Below are 17,410 nucleotides of genomic sequence, written 5' to 3' on the forward strand. Positions count from 1 at the left end.
ATAGAATATTACCTTAGGGATAAGGCCTAGAAACGCGGGTAAAACGGAGCGTAAGTAAAAAAATAGAAAAAGGAGGTTCAACTTTGCTTGGCACCATATGTTTGTATTGTTTGGGGCCCACTGGTACGGGCGACTAAGTATGCCACGCTCGGGCCCCCACTAAAGCCCAATGGGCTTCTACCCTAGGCCCAAAGCCCAGCCCATTTGCGGGTTGGGGTGGGTTGGGCCCTGGGCTTTATGAGCTGGTGCGGAGGTCTAGTTGGAGGTCAAGGGCATAATGTGCCAGTAGGTAAGACAATAATGAGAAGTAGAATAGCCAAGGATGATGATCGCTACACTGTGCTAGAAGCTAGATAATTGAAATGCTCTAGTTGATTTTTGATTTTAGTTAGGAGCAGGTTCGCGGAAGCTGCTGCGCGGTGACTGTATTCTGTATTCTCTCGATGAATTTATATTGCAACCTATCTTTATCTGTGTTGATGAAGCCCAGTGAAACGGTAAGCAGCCAGGTCAGAGAGGGCAATGTGTAGAAATTCGCAAGAAATGCTAATTTCTTTGGTGAGAGCAACAAACTGCGGATAGTTGTTCGAGGCCTCGAACAACAGTCCAGTTTACCATCATTAAAAGCAGTGATTGTAGAGTACGACGTGGTAGCAGCTCTATACTGTGCCAAGAACCAAGTATTTCCATCATCACAAGAGTAGAATGGTACCATTTACGCGCACGGACTTCTTGTTGGCGTTGGTGAGAAGCAGGACCTTAGCCTTCACAAAGCCCTGGGCAGCATCAGGATAGGCCCGGATGATAGCACTATTATTCGCGTGATCGGGGAGCTGAGTCTTGAAGCGGGAGGTACCGTAAGTTCTCGCCACTATGTTAGAGAGCGCAATGATACGGTGTTAAACTCTACCACTGGGGCGCGGGTTTACCATCAATGTACCCTTCGACAACTCAACAATCTTATTCTTATCCATGCCTTTGCCAATGGGCCTACCCATTTACTAGATGTCCCATCTATTCGTTGTAGACGCTACATGCTGGTTGATGATCGAATCATCGGGTTGAACGACAGTTTTGGTAAATAAGGGGGAGATTAGGCTAATTCGGAAGCTCCGTATGTAGGTAAACTACATAGGTAAGTCCCATGTCGGTTGGGATCGAGACTTCAGAGCCAACAACGTCGCGATTGGGTTATCAGTGCCAAGGATGCCGCCGAAGACGCCCTGGTCGTTAGAAAACACGTGGAAGTTCGAAACCTTCCGAGCCTCGCGGTCATAGATGTAGTCAAGATTGCTAAAGCCGTACTGGAGGGCCGTGGAACTCTTGATGTGGCCGTGGGAGATGAAGGTGGGCTCATTCCAGGTGGCGCCATTGTGTGTAGAATGGAATTGGATTATGGGAGTTTGGAGACGGGGAATCTCCTCTATCGGTACTGCCATCGTAGGATGCGAGGATGACGTAGTTGCCTAAATAGGTCAACACAACAGCCCGATACTGGGCGATGGGTTCTACGCCCTTGACGGCTTGGTTCATCTCAGGTACCGCTTCTCTCGCCTTTTGAGATACTGCATGAGATAGAGAGTTCGAAGGTTCGATAGCGGGTTAGAGGATTGATTTGATGAGACCTATCTCGTATCTTGTTCCGCAGAGGCCATGGAGCTTGGAAATATATTAATTAAATTAGCTTTACCCCGGGATATGAGGCGAACTGTCCTGAAATCGGCTTATCCACATCTCCACAGATAACGCAAATGAAAACGGAAGAGAGCCTTTAGTTTCGACGGACGAATACGTCGGATCGACGCATGCACCCCCTGCCCCTGGTTTTCCGAGCCGATCGCTTCGGAGTTGATCCGATCGGCTGGACTAGGGGCAAAGATCTTAATTGGGCATTGATTTGCACCAAGAGATTTCCAAGACACAAGTGACTCGAGGGACTCAATTTATGCTTCACGGCTTGCCTTGCTGCGTTCACTTGTAGTGTTCCTGGATAGTTATCTACTCCATATGGGATACCATATTTTCCACATTTTCTATAATAACTGTTGATGAAAATCAAGCTATTATGTACTAGTTACTCTCATCCTGGTGTGTTTGTAGATATGGCGACTGCCAAAATGCCCCCAGATATCTACCCATGGTGCGTGGTATGAGCTTCGACCCCTTGTCTCGCGATTGGATACACTAGGGTTTGGTTTGGTACTTGGCAGTATAGCTTAAAAAGAGAAATCAGTGAAACACAGGTTCAGACTCGCATACCTGATCTTGAACGTTTCTAATCTTGTATCTCCTCGCGGAAGTATCAAACCCGATTGGTTGCGTACACTAATGCTAATCATGCTAATCTTCCTACGAGAAGCTTTCTCGAACCGATAGGCTATACCAAAGCGGGGGGGGGGGGGGGGGGTTTAAGTGAACCCAGTGAAAAGGGCCTACCCGTGGGGGGGATTAAGTGAAACCAGTGAAAAAGGACTATCCGGTCCAATCAGATGTGCCTGTGCTCTATCAGGCAACGGCCCAAAGGAAGCTCCGATGCTCGCTTCACGAGATCCGGGACCAGCTATGATGGTGGTAGATTGTGTATTAACTAGCGCCATGTCTCCGGGGAGTGTAACTTGGCTAAGCGGGGTACGCGGGAATCCTGGGACGAGATTGGCTGTTTAATTAACTTCCAAGGTTACCCCAGATATTATCAAGATACTATTAGGGGGCACTGTCTTATCCGAAGAGGAATTTGTGGGACCATAAGATCTGGGGCATTCCCTCAATAGAAAAACATTCCTACCATACCTTTCTCTTCAACATTCTTGCATTCCACAGTCGCAGTGAGGCGATCAACACTCACTATGGCAGACCAGGATATCAAACACTCTCCCAAGGGAGATATTGATGTATCATCTGAAAAGGATGTCGTGGAAGGTGTCGTGGTCACTGTTACCAAAGAAGAGGTACACTCAACCTGAATATTCCCTAACGGAAGAACATAGCTCACAATTCACTGTTTATAGAATGACCGAATTAAGAAAAAGACCGATATGGTCATCCTCCTCATCCTCATCTGGGTGTATTTCCTACAGGTGAGATACGCCGAATAACCTTGGAATGCCCAGCCTATTACATATGATTCTCATTAACGGTCTATTAGATTTTGGATAAAGGTGTTTTGGGAACGGCGGCGTTGTTCAATCTCCAGTCTGATATGAAGCTAGTGGGGAATCAGTATTCCCTCATAGGAACGATTGCTCCCGCCGCGCAACTGGCGTGGCAGCCATTCTCCGCATACATCCTGGTCAACGTTCCTCCCCGTATTCTCATGCCAACTATGATTCTCGGATGGGGTATCGCTGTGACCTGCATGGCTGCCTGCAATACCTTCGGAACGTTTATGGCCGCTCGTTTTTTCATGGGTCTGTTTGAAGCTGGATGTATGCCTCTGTTCACCATCCTCACCGGTAGATGGTACCGCCGCATTGAACAGCCGATTCGTATCGCCCTTTGGTACTCTGGTAACGGCACAGGTACTATGGTCGCTGCTTCTTTGGCTTATGGCCTTGGCCATATTCAATCTGATATCTTGAAGCCGTGGCAGATGTAAGCTACTTGAGATCCCTATACTTACAAACACCGCTAACTAATGTATAGTATTTTCCTATTTGTTGGTCTTGTGACTGTCGTCACCGCACCCTTCATTTACTGGAAGCTGGACAATGACGTTACTACTGCCCGTTTTCTTACCGAACACGAGCGACACCAGGCTGTGGAGCGTCTCCGTGCCAACAAGAATAGTTCAACCTCCTACGAATTCAAGTGGTCACAGGCTCTTGAGGTTTTCCTAGAACCTAAGAGTTGGCTTTTCATTACGATGGCCTTGCTCCCGAACATGGGCTCCGCCTTGCCTAGTCTTTTCGGTCCTCTCATTGTGACTGGTTTCGGTTTCGACAAGTTCCAGGCTGCCCTTCTCAACATTCCCTTTGGAGCTATTACGACGATTGTGATCATTCTTAGCTGCTGGGCCTCCCATAAGGCGAAGCTCAAGTCTGCTGTTTTGGCTGCTTTCATGCTTCCAGTGGTGGTTGGAATCGCCATTCTTTACGCGCTTCCACACGATGATAAGAAAAACCAAGGACCGCTGCTCTTCGCATACTATTTGACTTCGTTTATCTATGCCGCCAATCCCCTTCTTCTCTCTTGGGTCGTTGGAAATACGGCCGGTGCTGCCAAGATGTCCACCATGGTTGCATTTTACCAGGCTGGTACTTCCGCTGGTGCCCTCTCGGGTCCCCTTCTGTTCACCGCTGATCAGGCTCCCGGGTATCTTGCCGGAACGCGTGCTGTGCTCGGTCTCTTCATTGCATTGCTTGGCTGCGTGGGTATTCAGTTCCTCAACCTTTGGTTCTTGAACAAGCAGCACAAGAAGCGCAGAATTGCGAACGGTAAGGCTGGTGATATCAAGGATACCTCTATGACCACTGAGGTTGGCGTCGATCGTAATGTTCAGGGCGAACAAGGGGAACAAGGGGAGGAAGTGCCCTTCAAAGACATCACGGACAAGGAAAACGACGAGTTTGTGTATATCTATTGATGGGAAAAGATCTACACCCAATTGGGGAAACGAGGGGAAAGCTTATGTGTCGGTTGTGCATATCATAATTATACGTCTTAATATTGAACATTGAACAAGGCATCAATTCAGCCTGGAATTGGAACATGTAGAATTATCCTCGCCTGATTGTTCGATATCTTATGAGTAAAACAGTATTAGGTACATAGTAGAAGTCATGAAAGAGGCCGGGTGATCAATCGAGGCTGTGGTTATATGAGACAGCCCTATTTTAGACGCGGGCCGTTGATGATTCGGCCTCCAGCAAATATCAATAGTTCATTATTTCTCCTTTTCCGTCCCTCTACCCAGCAGTTGATCTTTCATCTTTTCTAATCTGTTCCCAGATTCGGTGGAAACGTCATCTAGTCGTTTGGATAACGCTCGGTCCGAAGATCTGGTATACTTGTCAGATATCCAAGGGTTCCGATATTCAAAGGAATCTGTTTACTCACGTTTCGGTCCATGAATTTTCGTAGTCTGCGCGGATTTCTCTATCCGCTTCTTGCTTGTCCACGAGATCCTGAAGATCTTTGGGGAGAGGACTCGAAGTTGTCTCTTTGTTCTGGTCCTTACCAAGCTTATTCATGATGTTCTAGTACTGTCAGGATTCTATTCTGAGTTCAACTTTATGTAACTCGATAGTGGTTGTTCATACTAACTTTTATTCAGGTGGTGAGGTATATAACTAACATTCCCGAGGTCGGAATGTGGCGATGTATCGGCGGTCACTTTGGGGTCCTTGACGTCACTCAACGGGAATCTGATTGCCACCTGAGTTCTTGGATAGAGACTACAAGGTATTTAATTTTGAACACGATGAATCTCAAAATTTACAGCAACTATAAACCACCAACATACACGTAGACAGTGCAATTGGTTCGATATATATATTATACTTCATGCCATGGGATATTATTTGCCTGCAGACTAAACTATTTGGTATTCGATATTAGGGTATAAATACCCTGACTCCATATATCGAATGTTAGCGGTTGTCACTAGCTTCATAGAGCCTGCTTAAAACCATGTAAGGAGTGGTAAAGCCAACATACACGACATACAATGGACAATTTATTTACAATACGAACAGTTTGAATGTCAGCAGATATAGCCAAATGCTATGAAAGCCAGCCCGTCCATCTATTTCTTTTATTTGGTAGATCTCAGTTTGATTATACATGTGATCACTAGTAGAGTGTATATGTAGCATCGATATCCTCCTGCGTGTGATAAACCGAGTCAATCCAAACATTCTTAATGGACACCATGACAAGGTTGAGTATCAGAGCAACGGATTGAGACATTAATTCAAAAGACAAGTAGTGTACTTCGGAAAGTGCAGGAAGAGTAAATGTGGCCGAGCGGGCTGCAAAATCCAGGCTGAACGACATCTGCATCTCACCAACAGTGAACCAAAGAGGCATTTCTCTACTCAAGCCAGGCTTATCAGACATAGTATTCTCCCATTTAACGTGGATATGAGAAATGGTCTAAGTCTGTAGTCTAAACCCACATTTTACCAGTGTGTCCAGGCTCGTAGTCTCTCTGCTGAGAACAATCGTCCAGGAACGGGGCAATAAGATCATCCTTGAAATTAGCTGCTTTGTAGAATTCTACCGTCGTGTTCTTGTCCATTCCACAAATCGGTCCACACCAACGTGCCTTCTCGTTGAAACCGTATGGTTTAAGGATATCCGCCTTCCTCGACCATATGTAGTCGGGATTGTTGACGACGTTGCTAATGTCACACACGGGGATAGTCCAGAGACCTTCCATGCTCCAACCCTCCGTATATGTATTAGCGCTGGAAGCAAAGATATCAGCTATACGACTGCTCAAGGTTGACGCGTCGTAATGGTGGCCAGCGGCCCTAAAGGACTCGAGGGAGGATTTGATGACGTCCTAGGCAGTATACAACGTTAGTATACGATACAATATATACGTGTGGGTATCACATACCGTGGGCTTAACCTGAGGCCAGACTTTCTCATTCTCGCCGCCGCCGTCCGCCTTAATGATAGGAGATTCGCCCATACGATCGGATCCCCAGGGCCGAGCCATCCATCCGTCATAGCCTCCCATCACGTTAACATCCCTCTGCCAGTAGTATAGGTATCAAGACCTTTTTGATATTCTCCCAAATTCTTGGGTAGCAAGACTAGCAAGAGCCCGATCATAAAAAGCCCCCTCGGGTTCCTCGCGATCCCCCATAGCTTGCCATCCACTAGGGGCCGTGTAGCCAAAGGACTATCCATAAAATAGGAATTTAACCCAACTGGGATAAAGTGTTACTAGTCCTAATCGGACAGAAGTTGGTTGCCTAGGTGTTGGCTACGTGAATTAGCTTCCGCTATTTAATCCCTCACCATCACTTGCTTCCTTTTTTCCTCTCTCTTAACTTATACATTGTAGTTGGAATGAACTCTTACTTTATTGATTCACCTGGCACGTAACAATCCTCAGATGTCAAATTAATTCATGTCTTTGTCAGATATGTGGAAAATCCACCCAAGGTTGATGCGACTAGTCGAACATTATCGACCATGAGAATTTGAAGACCCGCTTCATGTTGTACCTATATCGAGTGAGCTCCATGTTCAATGGACGGGACAACAAGTTATCCTTGAACTTACTTTAGCATGCTCAGGGATGTTGTTTAAAGGGCCATATGACCCACAGACAAGACCCGATCTTTTAACATAACCCACAAGTCTCGGGCAAAGAACCAAGGTCTCCGAAGCAAAGACGATGCCGGTCAGATTCCATCTCTTCGAGAAACGGACCGCAGCTTGAAGACTACTAGCCCTCATCTCCATGTCCGACATTGGTAGTTTGCCGGCGTTCGTGATAAACAAGACAGGATATGTATCTTGCTTTTTTGCCAAAAGAATACAAATCTCCGGCGAAAAGGAGGAGAGTATAATGGTCCTTCTACTACTGACACGGAAGATCTGGTCGAGTATCCGATCAATGAACGTGTTAATCTCGATACCAAATGGTCCGACACCAGCCTCGACAGCTTCATGAAGCCTAGGATACTCTTCATAAATGTTAGTCTAAACCGAAATTCTTATTTAGAATACCAGAGACACACTTATCTCAATATTGAAGCTGATTGCCTCTGGTAGCTCCGTAAGTAGCTCTTCTAGCGTGGTGAAAGAATCCTGCACTGGATGCCCCCTTGTGTTTGGCTTGAACCCTTTGTTCTTGAAATCCACAGTGTGCTTCATCCTGTCCTGAATGCGCATAGTCTCTTGCTCTTGGTCCTTTGTTAATGAACGTGAGCGTAATCTGTTCCTACCGGGGCTATGTGATAGATCATGTGAATTTGGCGTTCCTAGCACCGAAACTGGTTCGCCTCTTGGCGATTGAAGTTCGCTTGTATACATGAACTTTAGAAGTTAGAATCAGAAATGTATAATCTCTTGAGGAACGAACCTGTTCGAAGCTTAGATCATGAATAGGAATGTCGGTTCTGGACTCGCTTAACGAGAAGTCATGATAAATAATAGGGCAAAGGTCGCGAGTCAGTTGGATATCTGGGTTTATATTAGTAAAAGGGAAATGGGAAGTTTTGTATAAACCTGTTATTACCGAACTGTTATAAGTTAGATAATATACACTTCATATCTAGGACCTCTAGGGTTCTTACCTCAATATATAAAGCGCCCAGCCTCGCGGTAGAAAGAAATGACTGTTATAGATGTTAGTTAGCGGAATATCGTTATGTGAGTAAACATACCTCTATGGTATTCTCTCCTAGCTGAAGCTAGCTGCGATTCGCAGTGTTTTGACTAAGTCCTTGCTAATATTAGCGATACTATGTCTTAGGGTATGAACCGCCGACTTTGAATGGGATATATACCTCTATGACCGACGAGTTGTAGCCCTTCTGTTGATATTCGCTGCTTAGCTAACTAGGTAGGATCTGAACCCGTAAATAGCTTGGTAATCACGAAGGTAAAAGTGACAGTTCCTATAATATCTATTGTATCCTTTTCTAGAATTGGAATAGAACGCTCTCTGATAAGACTCTCACAGTTTGCCCTAAAGTAGTCTTTTTCACCCTCTAGTAAATAACTAGCACTGCCTATTAGCTGACACGCCTCCTAGGACGAGTCTATAGGGTAAAACTTGAAAACTAGACGGGCCTCACTAGTGTTAGTAATAGGGAAGATGAACAGTTCGTTAACTATATCGCTTGGTATAGGCAATTTCACGCGGTGTATGGTATTCTCTACTAAGATTGAGATATCTATTAAAGCGGTGTGTTTCGGGGAAGGGAAAGCTCCTAACGAGGTGTCTTTAAAATCTACGGCTTTGGTGTGCTTACCGTTGCGTAAAGTGCTAAGATTGACAATGATATAATTTTCGCCCGCTAAAAGATAGGAGACGCTTGAAGACTTAAGCTTTAATAGTATATTGGTAGGTCTACCAGTAATGTGATAAGTGTCCTATAACTTTAATATTTTAGCTATATAGAGATGTCCCCTTAAAGTAGTATGCTCTTTAGCAGTCTAACTGTAATAATTGTATAAGTCCTAGCTCGCTCCTACTTGTAGAAGAAGCTCGATAATGGTATAGTGACCTTCTATACAAGCGATAAACAATGGAGTCTAGCTATATAGATTTTTAGCGGTATCTATATAGACATTTTTAGAATATTATAGCAGAGTATTAATATAGTCGCTATACCTAATCCGAGCGGCGATATATAGTGCGGTCTCTCTATATAATAAAGACTTGTGTAAGTCGAAAGAAGCTTCTATAAGGAGGAGCATAATTTTATTATATTTATATTTAATAGCTAGTATCAATATATTATTTAAACTCTTTAAGAGCCCTATAACTTAAGCGTTCTAGCCACATTTAATATCTGTAACTAAACTTTCTAGAAAGACTTTTATAACTTTAAAGAGGTTTTTGATAATCGCGTAGTAAAATGGAGTTAGTCCTTGGTAGTCTGGGGTTAGAACTACCTGTGATATACAGCCTAGGCCCGAATCTTAAGAATAGTTTACAATCGATTGATATATGGAAGTTATACTATTTAGTGTAGTATAATAAAGGGTAAGATGACTAAATGAGTCTTTGTTGAATAAAACCTCTTTTGTATGAGAAGTAAGACCTTTGATTGTAGAATCGAATATAGTACTATGTCTTGGCTTACAATAGAGAGTGTTGCTATTTAACTTATCGCTTATTTTTGAAGCTTGTAGTTGCCCTTCCGTGATAATGATATGGTTTAATAAATCACGATTAAGCATAGTGCTATTATTGCTTAACGTTTGTGATATTAAATATTGAAAGGAAAGTTAAGAGTGATAGGTAACTGTAAGCTCTACTAGTTGGTAAAGAAAGGCTTTAGGCTCTTGCTCTAGGAGAGGATGGCGTAAAAAATGATTAACTGGATTGGGTAAGGCTAAATGGTCGTCCCTTCGGATTGCGTGATATAGTGTAGAATATGGGGCTGCGAGGGGTAGGACTTTATCTAAGGTAACTTGGTTAAGCACTGTATTCACTATAGAGGGATTGTATATAGTGGAGGACGCTTTAATAACGTTATTTGTTAGGACCTCCGATCGGCTTCTAAAGTTCGTATTAGGCCTTGACAAGTCCCGCAGCACTAGGCCCTTGGTTCGGTGCTGCAGCACTAAGGCTTAGCAGCACTAGACACTTGGTTTGGTACTGCGGTACTACAGCGGGAGTGCTACAGCACTGTAAACCATGCAAACACAGCTAGTCTCGTGATATACATAAGTTATATAGAAAAGCTAGTAATTTTGGGGTATTTTGTTTACAGTTTTTCTAAAAATCTGGAAAGGGTCATAACTCAATATTAGATCTATTCAATTATTTACTCTTTATTTACTCCTCTTAGTATATATATATTTATTATTATCTCTCTAACGCTTCCGTTCCCTATATAGACGCTAGCTATTACTTTAAATAATTCTAACTACTAAATACTAGTAAGATAGAAGCTTAACTAAGTCTACCTCCTAATCTATAAGTAGGTTTTAATCCTAAATACTAGGTAAAGTATTATAAACTTACTCGTCTATATTATCGGCTTTAGACTCTACCTCTTTATTATTACTAATAGCGACTATATTATAATTAGATAGTTAGGCCTCTACCTCCTTATTAGCCTCTATCCTCTTACCTAGGTCTTAACTTTCTATAGATAGTTAGCCTTAAGTATAGTTAATATTAAACTATATTATATAGCGAAGTATTATTAGGTCTTAAATAGTTATTATATTTAGAGATCTATATCTATAATAGTAGATATCCTAAGCTAAACTAAATAAGCGCTTAACCCCTATACCTATAGTAGGAATAGAGAAGATATCCCTAGCTAGTACTATAAGAGTTAGAAACTAGGTCTTATATTATCTCTAGAATTAGTATAGGTTATTAATATCAGTTCCTAAAGTAATTAGTATATACTATAGTTTCGGGTTTTATTATATATATATAAAGGTTAAGATAAGCTATTAACTCTTCTTACTAGCTAACCTTCTCTTAAACTATTAATTTTAATTAGGTCTATATAAGTAGGCTTAATATACTTCTAATTCGCTATAGAGCCTTACCTTTATCTACTAATTAAGTTATAGGTTAGTATTAGAAGTATTACTTAAGGTAGGAATATAAGGAGCTTTTATATATAGTATACTAGTCTATATTATTACTAGCCTAATCTACTCCTTTAAAGTAATCTAGCTTATATATAGGGGTAAGGATCGTCCTTATTATATAAAGATATCTATAGACTTCTTTAATATCTTTATAGTAAGTTATAAGTTTCTATTATCCTACCTTTAAAGTATAAAGTATTATCTTTTTCTATAGAACCTTCTTCTAAATTAAGTATTTCTAGGAGTCTTTAAAATACCTAAATAGTCTATTATATACTTCGAATATATAATAGATAGTAATATCTTTAACCTTAAATAATCTAACTATCTATATATAAAAGGGTTTTATAATATAAAGAAGTGTTACGGAACTACCCGTCACCAATCGATGGTACCCTACCGGGTGCACAGATGGGCCACCGAGAGCCAACCAATCTATCTGTTAGTAGATCACGTGTAGTATCTAATACTCTGGTATCCCTAGGTATTTAGGAAAGAGAAAACCCATTCATACTTAGTAAGTAAAAGTATAATTAAGCCTGATTAGACTCCCTGCTAGGAGGTTTCCGGTACGTATGTACTTTAGGGTATCGGATATTACCTACACTAGGAATCGCTATATATAGAACTAGGGACACGTGACTGTGACTCCCGCGTTAACTTTAAGAAGTATACGTAGGAGTATATAGCGACTCTAGTAGTGACTTTAGGGAGTTACGCTAGGAGTAGGAATTGAAGGATATATAAGGACACTTATTTATATACTTAGTTCAGTTCTTTATCTTTAATTATATATTATTACTTATATTTACCTTTTAGACTACTATAACTCTTTACTTAATTATAACTTAATAATACTTACGAGTAGACTAATACCTTGGTATAGATCTACTCGGCGCTCTTACTAGTATCGTTCCTCGATCTCTTAATAGGACTTAGGCTATAGTAAGGCCTTATAGGTAATAGCTTAGTTATAATAGATCGTTAACGTTAGATATATAAGGAGTATTAAGGTAAGTATACCTAGAACCTATTTAACCTAACTGTGACTAGTTAGTAGTATATAATATATTAAAGACCGTTTCGAATTAAGTTTCGAGTTATAACTACTAATATATCTTAACTTAGAAAGAAAGTCCTAACTAAGCCGGTCTAGGATAATAACCCCAATTCTAATACTAAGAGAGATAATAGGATTAAGATACTAAAGGAGTAGGTGAAAACTTTGTTAAATAAACTTTAAGAGTAAGAAAAGTATAATGCCTAGGTTAAGGACTATCTAGTATAAATATATGTCTAAGTCACCGCTTTAGTACTAATTAGTACTATTTAAGGGCTAGCGTTATCTAAGGCTAAGTGTTTCGAAGGAAACTAAACTAAGCTTCGAGGATTCTTTATTTAGATAGATATATACCTTAATGTGAATAAAGCTAAGCTTCTATCTAAAGCTAGTAGGGTGATTTTTATATTAACCTACCTATATAGATAAGTATAGAACTAGCTTAAACTATATATTCGAGATTATTATAAGAAGGTACTAGGAGATTAGTCTATAACTACTATAGATATCTTCAGTAACTATAATAAGTTCTGCTAATATCTCGAGCGAACCTTTAGAGATATTAATATAACCCGAATAGCTGAATGTAAGCTATAGAAAATCAAATAATAAACTAGTGCGTTAGTCTATACCTCTAAATTCTAGTAAATTATATCCTATCTAGATCTACTTAACCGAGCGTATATTCTATACTTTAAGATAGGACTTAAACTAGATATTAAGGACGAATTGGTATGAATTAATAGGCCTAAAACCTTAGACTAACTTATTATAATTGTAGTTAAGATCGATAATTATATTAACGAGCGACGATACGAACGCTAAGAGATAGACTAATAGAAAAAGGGTAAGAGTTATAGATTTAGCCGTTTTAGTAATAGGCGCTATAATAGAGCGCCCTAAGACCTTAATCTATATGGCCTAAAGCTAATAGAATTAAATACTACTTAGGATAAGTAAAATAAGTGTTAATAGAAGAATCTCTATTTTATATATAGGAAACTAGGACACTATACAAGAGAGTATAAGTAGAAGAAACTATACGAGAAACAGTAATATATATAAGCGATATACGAAGAACTGCGTGTAACCTAAGAAACTGAATAGGACTACCTAAAGATAGAATCTTTAGAAGATCTCTTAGTAAGATAGAGTAACCTAAGCCTAGAAAAGATATTAGTAAGTAACCTATATATTAAAGGGTTAGCTAACAAGCTATATATTAATTATCTAGAAATCGACTAAGATATTGTGGAAAGCTAAGGATAGACCTAGTACGTCCCCTAAGAGCTAGACTACTCCTTAGAATAGTCTAGTGACTCCTAGGAACGAGAAGTAGGTCTCTTAAGAACGCTAGTCGCGACCCCCAGAACCACTAATAGTCTAAGAATAACAAACGCGTTCCTAAGAAGTAACTAAATAATCTTAGAAGTATTATTAGATAGTCTTAAGAACTATTAAAATAATAAAGAGGCCGATAATAAGCCTATAGGATATTTTAAAGGAAAGATATAGCTTAGTAGACTAGACTAGTACTTTATTAACGTAAGTAAGGAAGGTAACAACCTAGTAGGATGCCTTTATAAAGATTCTACTTACGCGTATAAAGGATATATATAATACCCGAGATATAGTAAAATAGCTAGCGTTATATACTATAATAAGATATATACTACCTACAGGTCTAGTAAGTTAGATCTTAATATCAAACCCTAGCTATTAAGGTAGATAAAGAAGCTATAATAGAACTAAGAGTACTAAAGGGTATAGTATAATAGCTAATAGATATATAACTACTAGGGCTATCTAATAGTATAGCTAGTAGTAACTTTACTAAGAATATATATTAAACTATATATGATCCTACTAATAGGGAAGGCTTAGACTTTTATTAACTTAGAAGTAATAAATAATTTTATAAATCCTAGGTTCTAAGAAGTCTAATAAGTCCTTATTAAACTATTATTATATATTATCCCTGTTATAGGACTCGATAGAGAAGTCCTCTCTAGTAGAGTAAGCAAGGAAACTATTACACTACTAATATCTATCTATAGATATCTAGAACTAATTAAGTTTAATATTCTAGAAATAGGAGACTATAATATTATTTTAGGAGTTCTATGGCTTAGAAAGTATAACCTAAGTATTGATTAGTAGTCAGGATAGATCACCTTTAATAGGTATAAATATACAGAATAGTATAATAACTACGAAACGCGTTAGAAAAAGTCTAGCTAATAGGGTAAGAACAGATAGTCCTAGAAGAAGAGGACTAGGGTATTAATCGCAGGCGTCGCCCTAGATACTATAGAATAGTTACCTAGTATATCTAACTAAGAACTAGTAGAATACGTGATTATTAAAAATAAAAAGCTATATATAACTAGTAACAAACCCCAGATTCTAAACGAATACTAAGAGTTTATAGATATTTTTATAGCACCTACTAACAGAGTATTACCTAAATATAGGCCTTTTAACCACGAAATTAATATAATAGAGGGTACTAAACCTACTTTTAAACCTATCTATTAGTTATCACAGAAAGAATCCTAAATACTTAAGGAATATATTAATAAGAACCTATAGAAAGGTTATATCTAAGCCTCGAAATCATCAGCCGGATACCTAATTATCTTTATACTAAAGAAAGATAAGAGCCTTCGACTCTATATAGACTATCGATATCTAAATTCGATTACTATTAAAGATCGATACCTATTACCTTTAATCTATAAGATACAAGACTAGATCAGAGGAGCGAAGTACTTCTTAAAATACGATATCACTAATATATATTACTATATCAGAATTAAGCTAGGCTATAAATAGAAAACGGCATTTAAAACTAAGTTCAGACACTACAAATATAAGGTTATACCCTTTAGCCTTACTAACGCACCAGCTATATTCTAACGCTTTATTTTTAAAGCGCTAGAGGAATATCTTAATATCTTTGTTATTACATATCTAGATAATATCTTAGTATTCTTAGTAAACCTCAAAGATTATATCAAATATAATAAGCTAGTACTATAGAAGTTAAGAGAAGTAAAGGTCACTCTTAAACTTAAGAAATACGAATTCTATATCTAAGAAACGTTATTCTTAGGATATTATATCAGCTTAAACAGACTTAGGATAGAGGAAGACAAGGTTAAGAGTATTATAGAATAGCTAATACCTAAGACTATTAAAGAAGTATAATAATTTCTTAGTCTCACTAACTACTACTAAAAAATCATTAATAGATACGCTAGAGTAGCGTTAGGACTCTATTAACTTACTAAAAAAGACTAGAAATTTAAGTAAGATAAAGTAACAGAAGAGTCGTTCTAATAACTTAAATAACTCTTTAGCTAAAGGACAATCGTAGCTACATTTAGCTATAATAAACTAATTATTATAAAAACAGATATATTAGACTACGCCCTAGGAGCTAGACTAATATAGCTAAGACCAGATAAGAAATATCGACTAGTCACATTCTAGTTAAGAAAGATAATACCTACAGAACTTAACTATAATATATATAATAAGGAACTACTAGCTATAGTATTAATATTCTAAGTCTAGAGAGTATATCTAGAAAGAGTAAAATATATAGTAATAGTTAAATCCGATTATAAGAACCTTACCTTTTTTACTACTATAAAGGTTCTTATATAATAACAAGCGTAATAGGCAGAAACCCTTATATAATACAATTTTAGAATCGAATATTACAAAGAAATAGAAAACAGCTAAGCAGACATATTAAGTCGGCGACTAGACTATAAGTTAGGTACTAAAGTAGCGGAACCTACTATACTAAGATAAAACTTAAATAATACTATCTCATATAATAAACAGTTACTAGCTACGATAGTAGAGGTCGAAGATAGTAACCTACTATAACAAATTAAGAAAGAACTAGAAACAGATATAATTAATCAACTCCTTAGAGAAAATAACAAACTTGTTAAAGACAAAAGTAGTCTATTCTACCTATATAGATTAATCTATATCCTAGTTAAACTCCGGGAAGAAGTAATTAAGAAACATTATAACGACCTCACTTACGGATATATAGGAATAGAAAAGATAGTAGAATACATTTCGTAAAATTATTATTTTCTAAATATAAACTATAAGGTCAGATTCTATATCTAAGGCTGCGACACATACTAAAGGAATAAGCCTATACAATACGTACCCTATAGAGAATTATAGCTATCTAAGATACTAACTAACTATAGGAATAGATCACTATAGACTTTATTATAAAGCTACTAGTCTCAGAAGGATATAATATAATTATAGTTATAGTCGATAGGCTTACTAAATATACCTATATAATTCCGACTATAGAAACTATTAATATAGATTAAATAGCGAATATAGTCCTATAATATATAATTATAAACTATAGACTACCGGCTAAAATTATATCGGACAGAGACAAATTATTTATATTAAATATATAGTAATCCTTCGCGGATTAGATAGGTATTAAGCTTAGACTCTCTATAGTATACTACCTATAAACTAATAGTTAAATTAAAAGAGTAAACTAAACCCTAAAGTAGTACCTATAATACTATATAAACTACTAATAAGATAACTAGGTAGGACTACTATTAATAGTATAACTAGCGTATAATAATACTATTTACTCTATAACCTAAGAATCACTATTCTTTACTAATTATAGGTATAACCCTATAGTTTATAGATAACTAATCGGCAAGGTAGCTATAGTAGAATTAGCGAGACTAAAGGCTAATAGGCTAAAATAGTTACACCTATAACTATCTAGAGATATTAACTTTATTAATCTACAGATAAAGAAGTATTATAACTAAAAATACGAAAAGGGACCTAACCTAAAGGGGGGAGAAAAGGTTTATCTTTTATACTACAATATTAAAACTAAGCGACCTAATAATAAACTAGACTACCTATAGTTAGGACTATTTGAAATTAAAGAAAAACTAGGATTAGTTAACTATTACTTAAAGCTACTAAAAAGTATATAAAAACTCTATCTAGTATTTTATATCTCGTTACTTAAACCTATACTAAATAACGCTAAACTTACAATAAATATAGAATTAGAGA

At 38.1% G+C, this 17,410-nt stretch overlaps 3 protein-coding genes across 3 annotated transcripts; 1 reads left to right on the forward strand and 2 right to left on the reverse strand.

The window, feature by feature from the left end:
- Window positions 1–692: 692 nt before the first annotated feature.
- PGRI_034540 (Neuraminidase) lies at window positions 693–1,439 on the reverse strand (the record flags this gene model as incomplete). Its single annotated transcript, XM_040791167.1, has 3 exons — window positions 693–871; window positions 941–990; window positions 1,132–1,439. The coding sequence occupies 3 exons, from the start codon at window positions 1,437–1,439 to the stop codon at window positions 693–695; spliced, it is 537 nt and encodes a 178-aa protein (XP_040644223.1).
- Window positions 1,440–2,846: 1,407 nt separating this feature from the next.
- On the forward strand, window positions 2,847–4,582 carry PGRI_034550 (Major facilitator superfamily domain, general substrate transporter; the record flags this gene model as incomplete). The annotated part of the gene is made up of 4 exons (XM_040791168.1): window positions 2,847–2,948; window positions 3,009–3,077; window positions 3,146–3,591; window positions 3,643–4,582. 4 exons carry the CDS (start codon window positions 2,847–2,849, stop codon window positions 4,580–4,582), a joined length of 1,557 nt encoding a protein of 518 aa, XP_040644224.1.
- Window positions 4,583–5,790: 1,208 nt separating this feature from the next.
- On the reverse strand, window positions 5,791–7,851 carry PGRI_034560 (Glycerophosphoryl diester phosphodiesterase; the record flags this gene model as incomplete). Its single annotated transcript, XM_040791169.1, has 5 exons — window positions 5,791–6,031; window positions 6,117–6,505; window positions 6,563–6,700; window positions 7,237–7,643; window positions 7,698–7,851. 5 exons carry the CDS (start codon window positions 7,849–7,851, stop codon window positions 5,791–5,793), a joined length of 1,329 nt encoding a protein of 442 aa, XP_040644225.1.
- Between the last annotated feature and the right edge of the window lie 9,559 nt (window positions 7,852–17,410).

Source organism: Penicillium griseofulvum (assembly GCF_001561935.1).
Source record: "Penicillium griseofulvum strain PG3 chromosome Unknown contig_85, whole genome shotgun sequence".
In the NCBI taxonomy this organism is placed as follows: Eukaryota; Fungi; Ascomycota; class Eurotiomycetes; order Eurotiales; family Aspergillaceae; genus Penicillium; species Penicillium griseofulvum.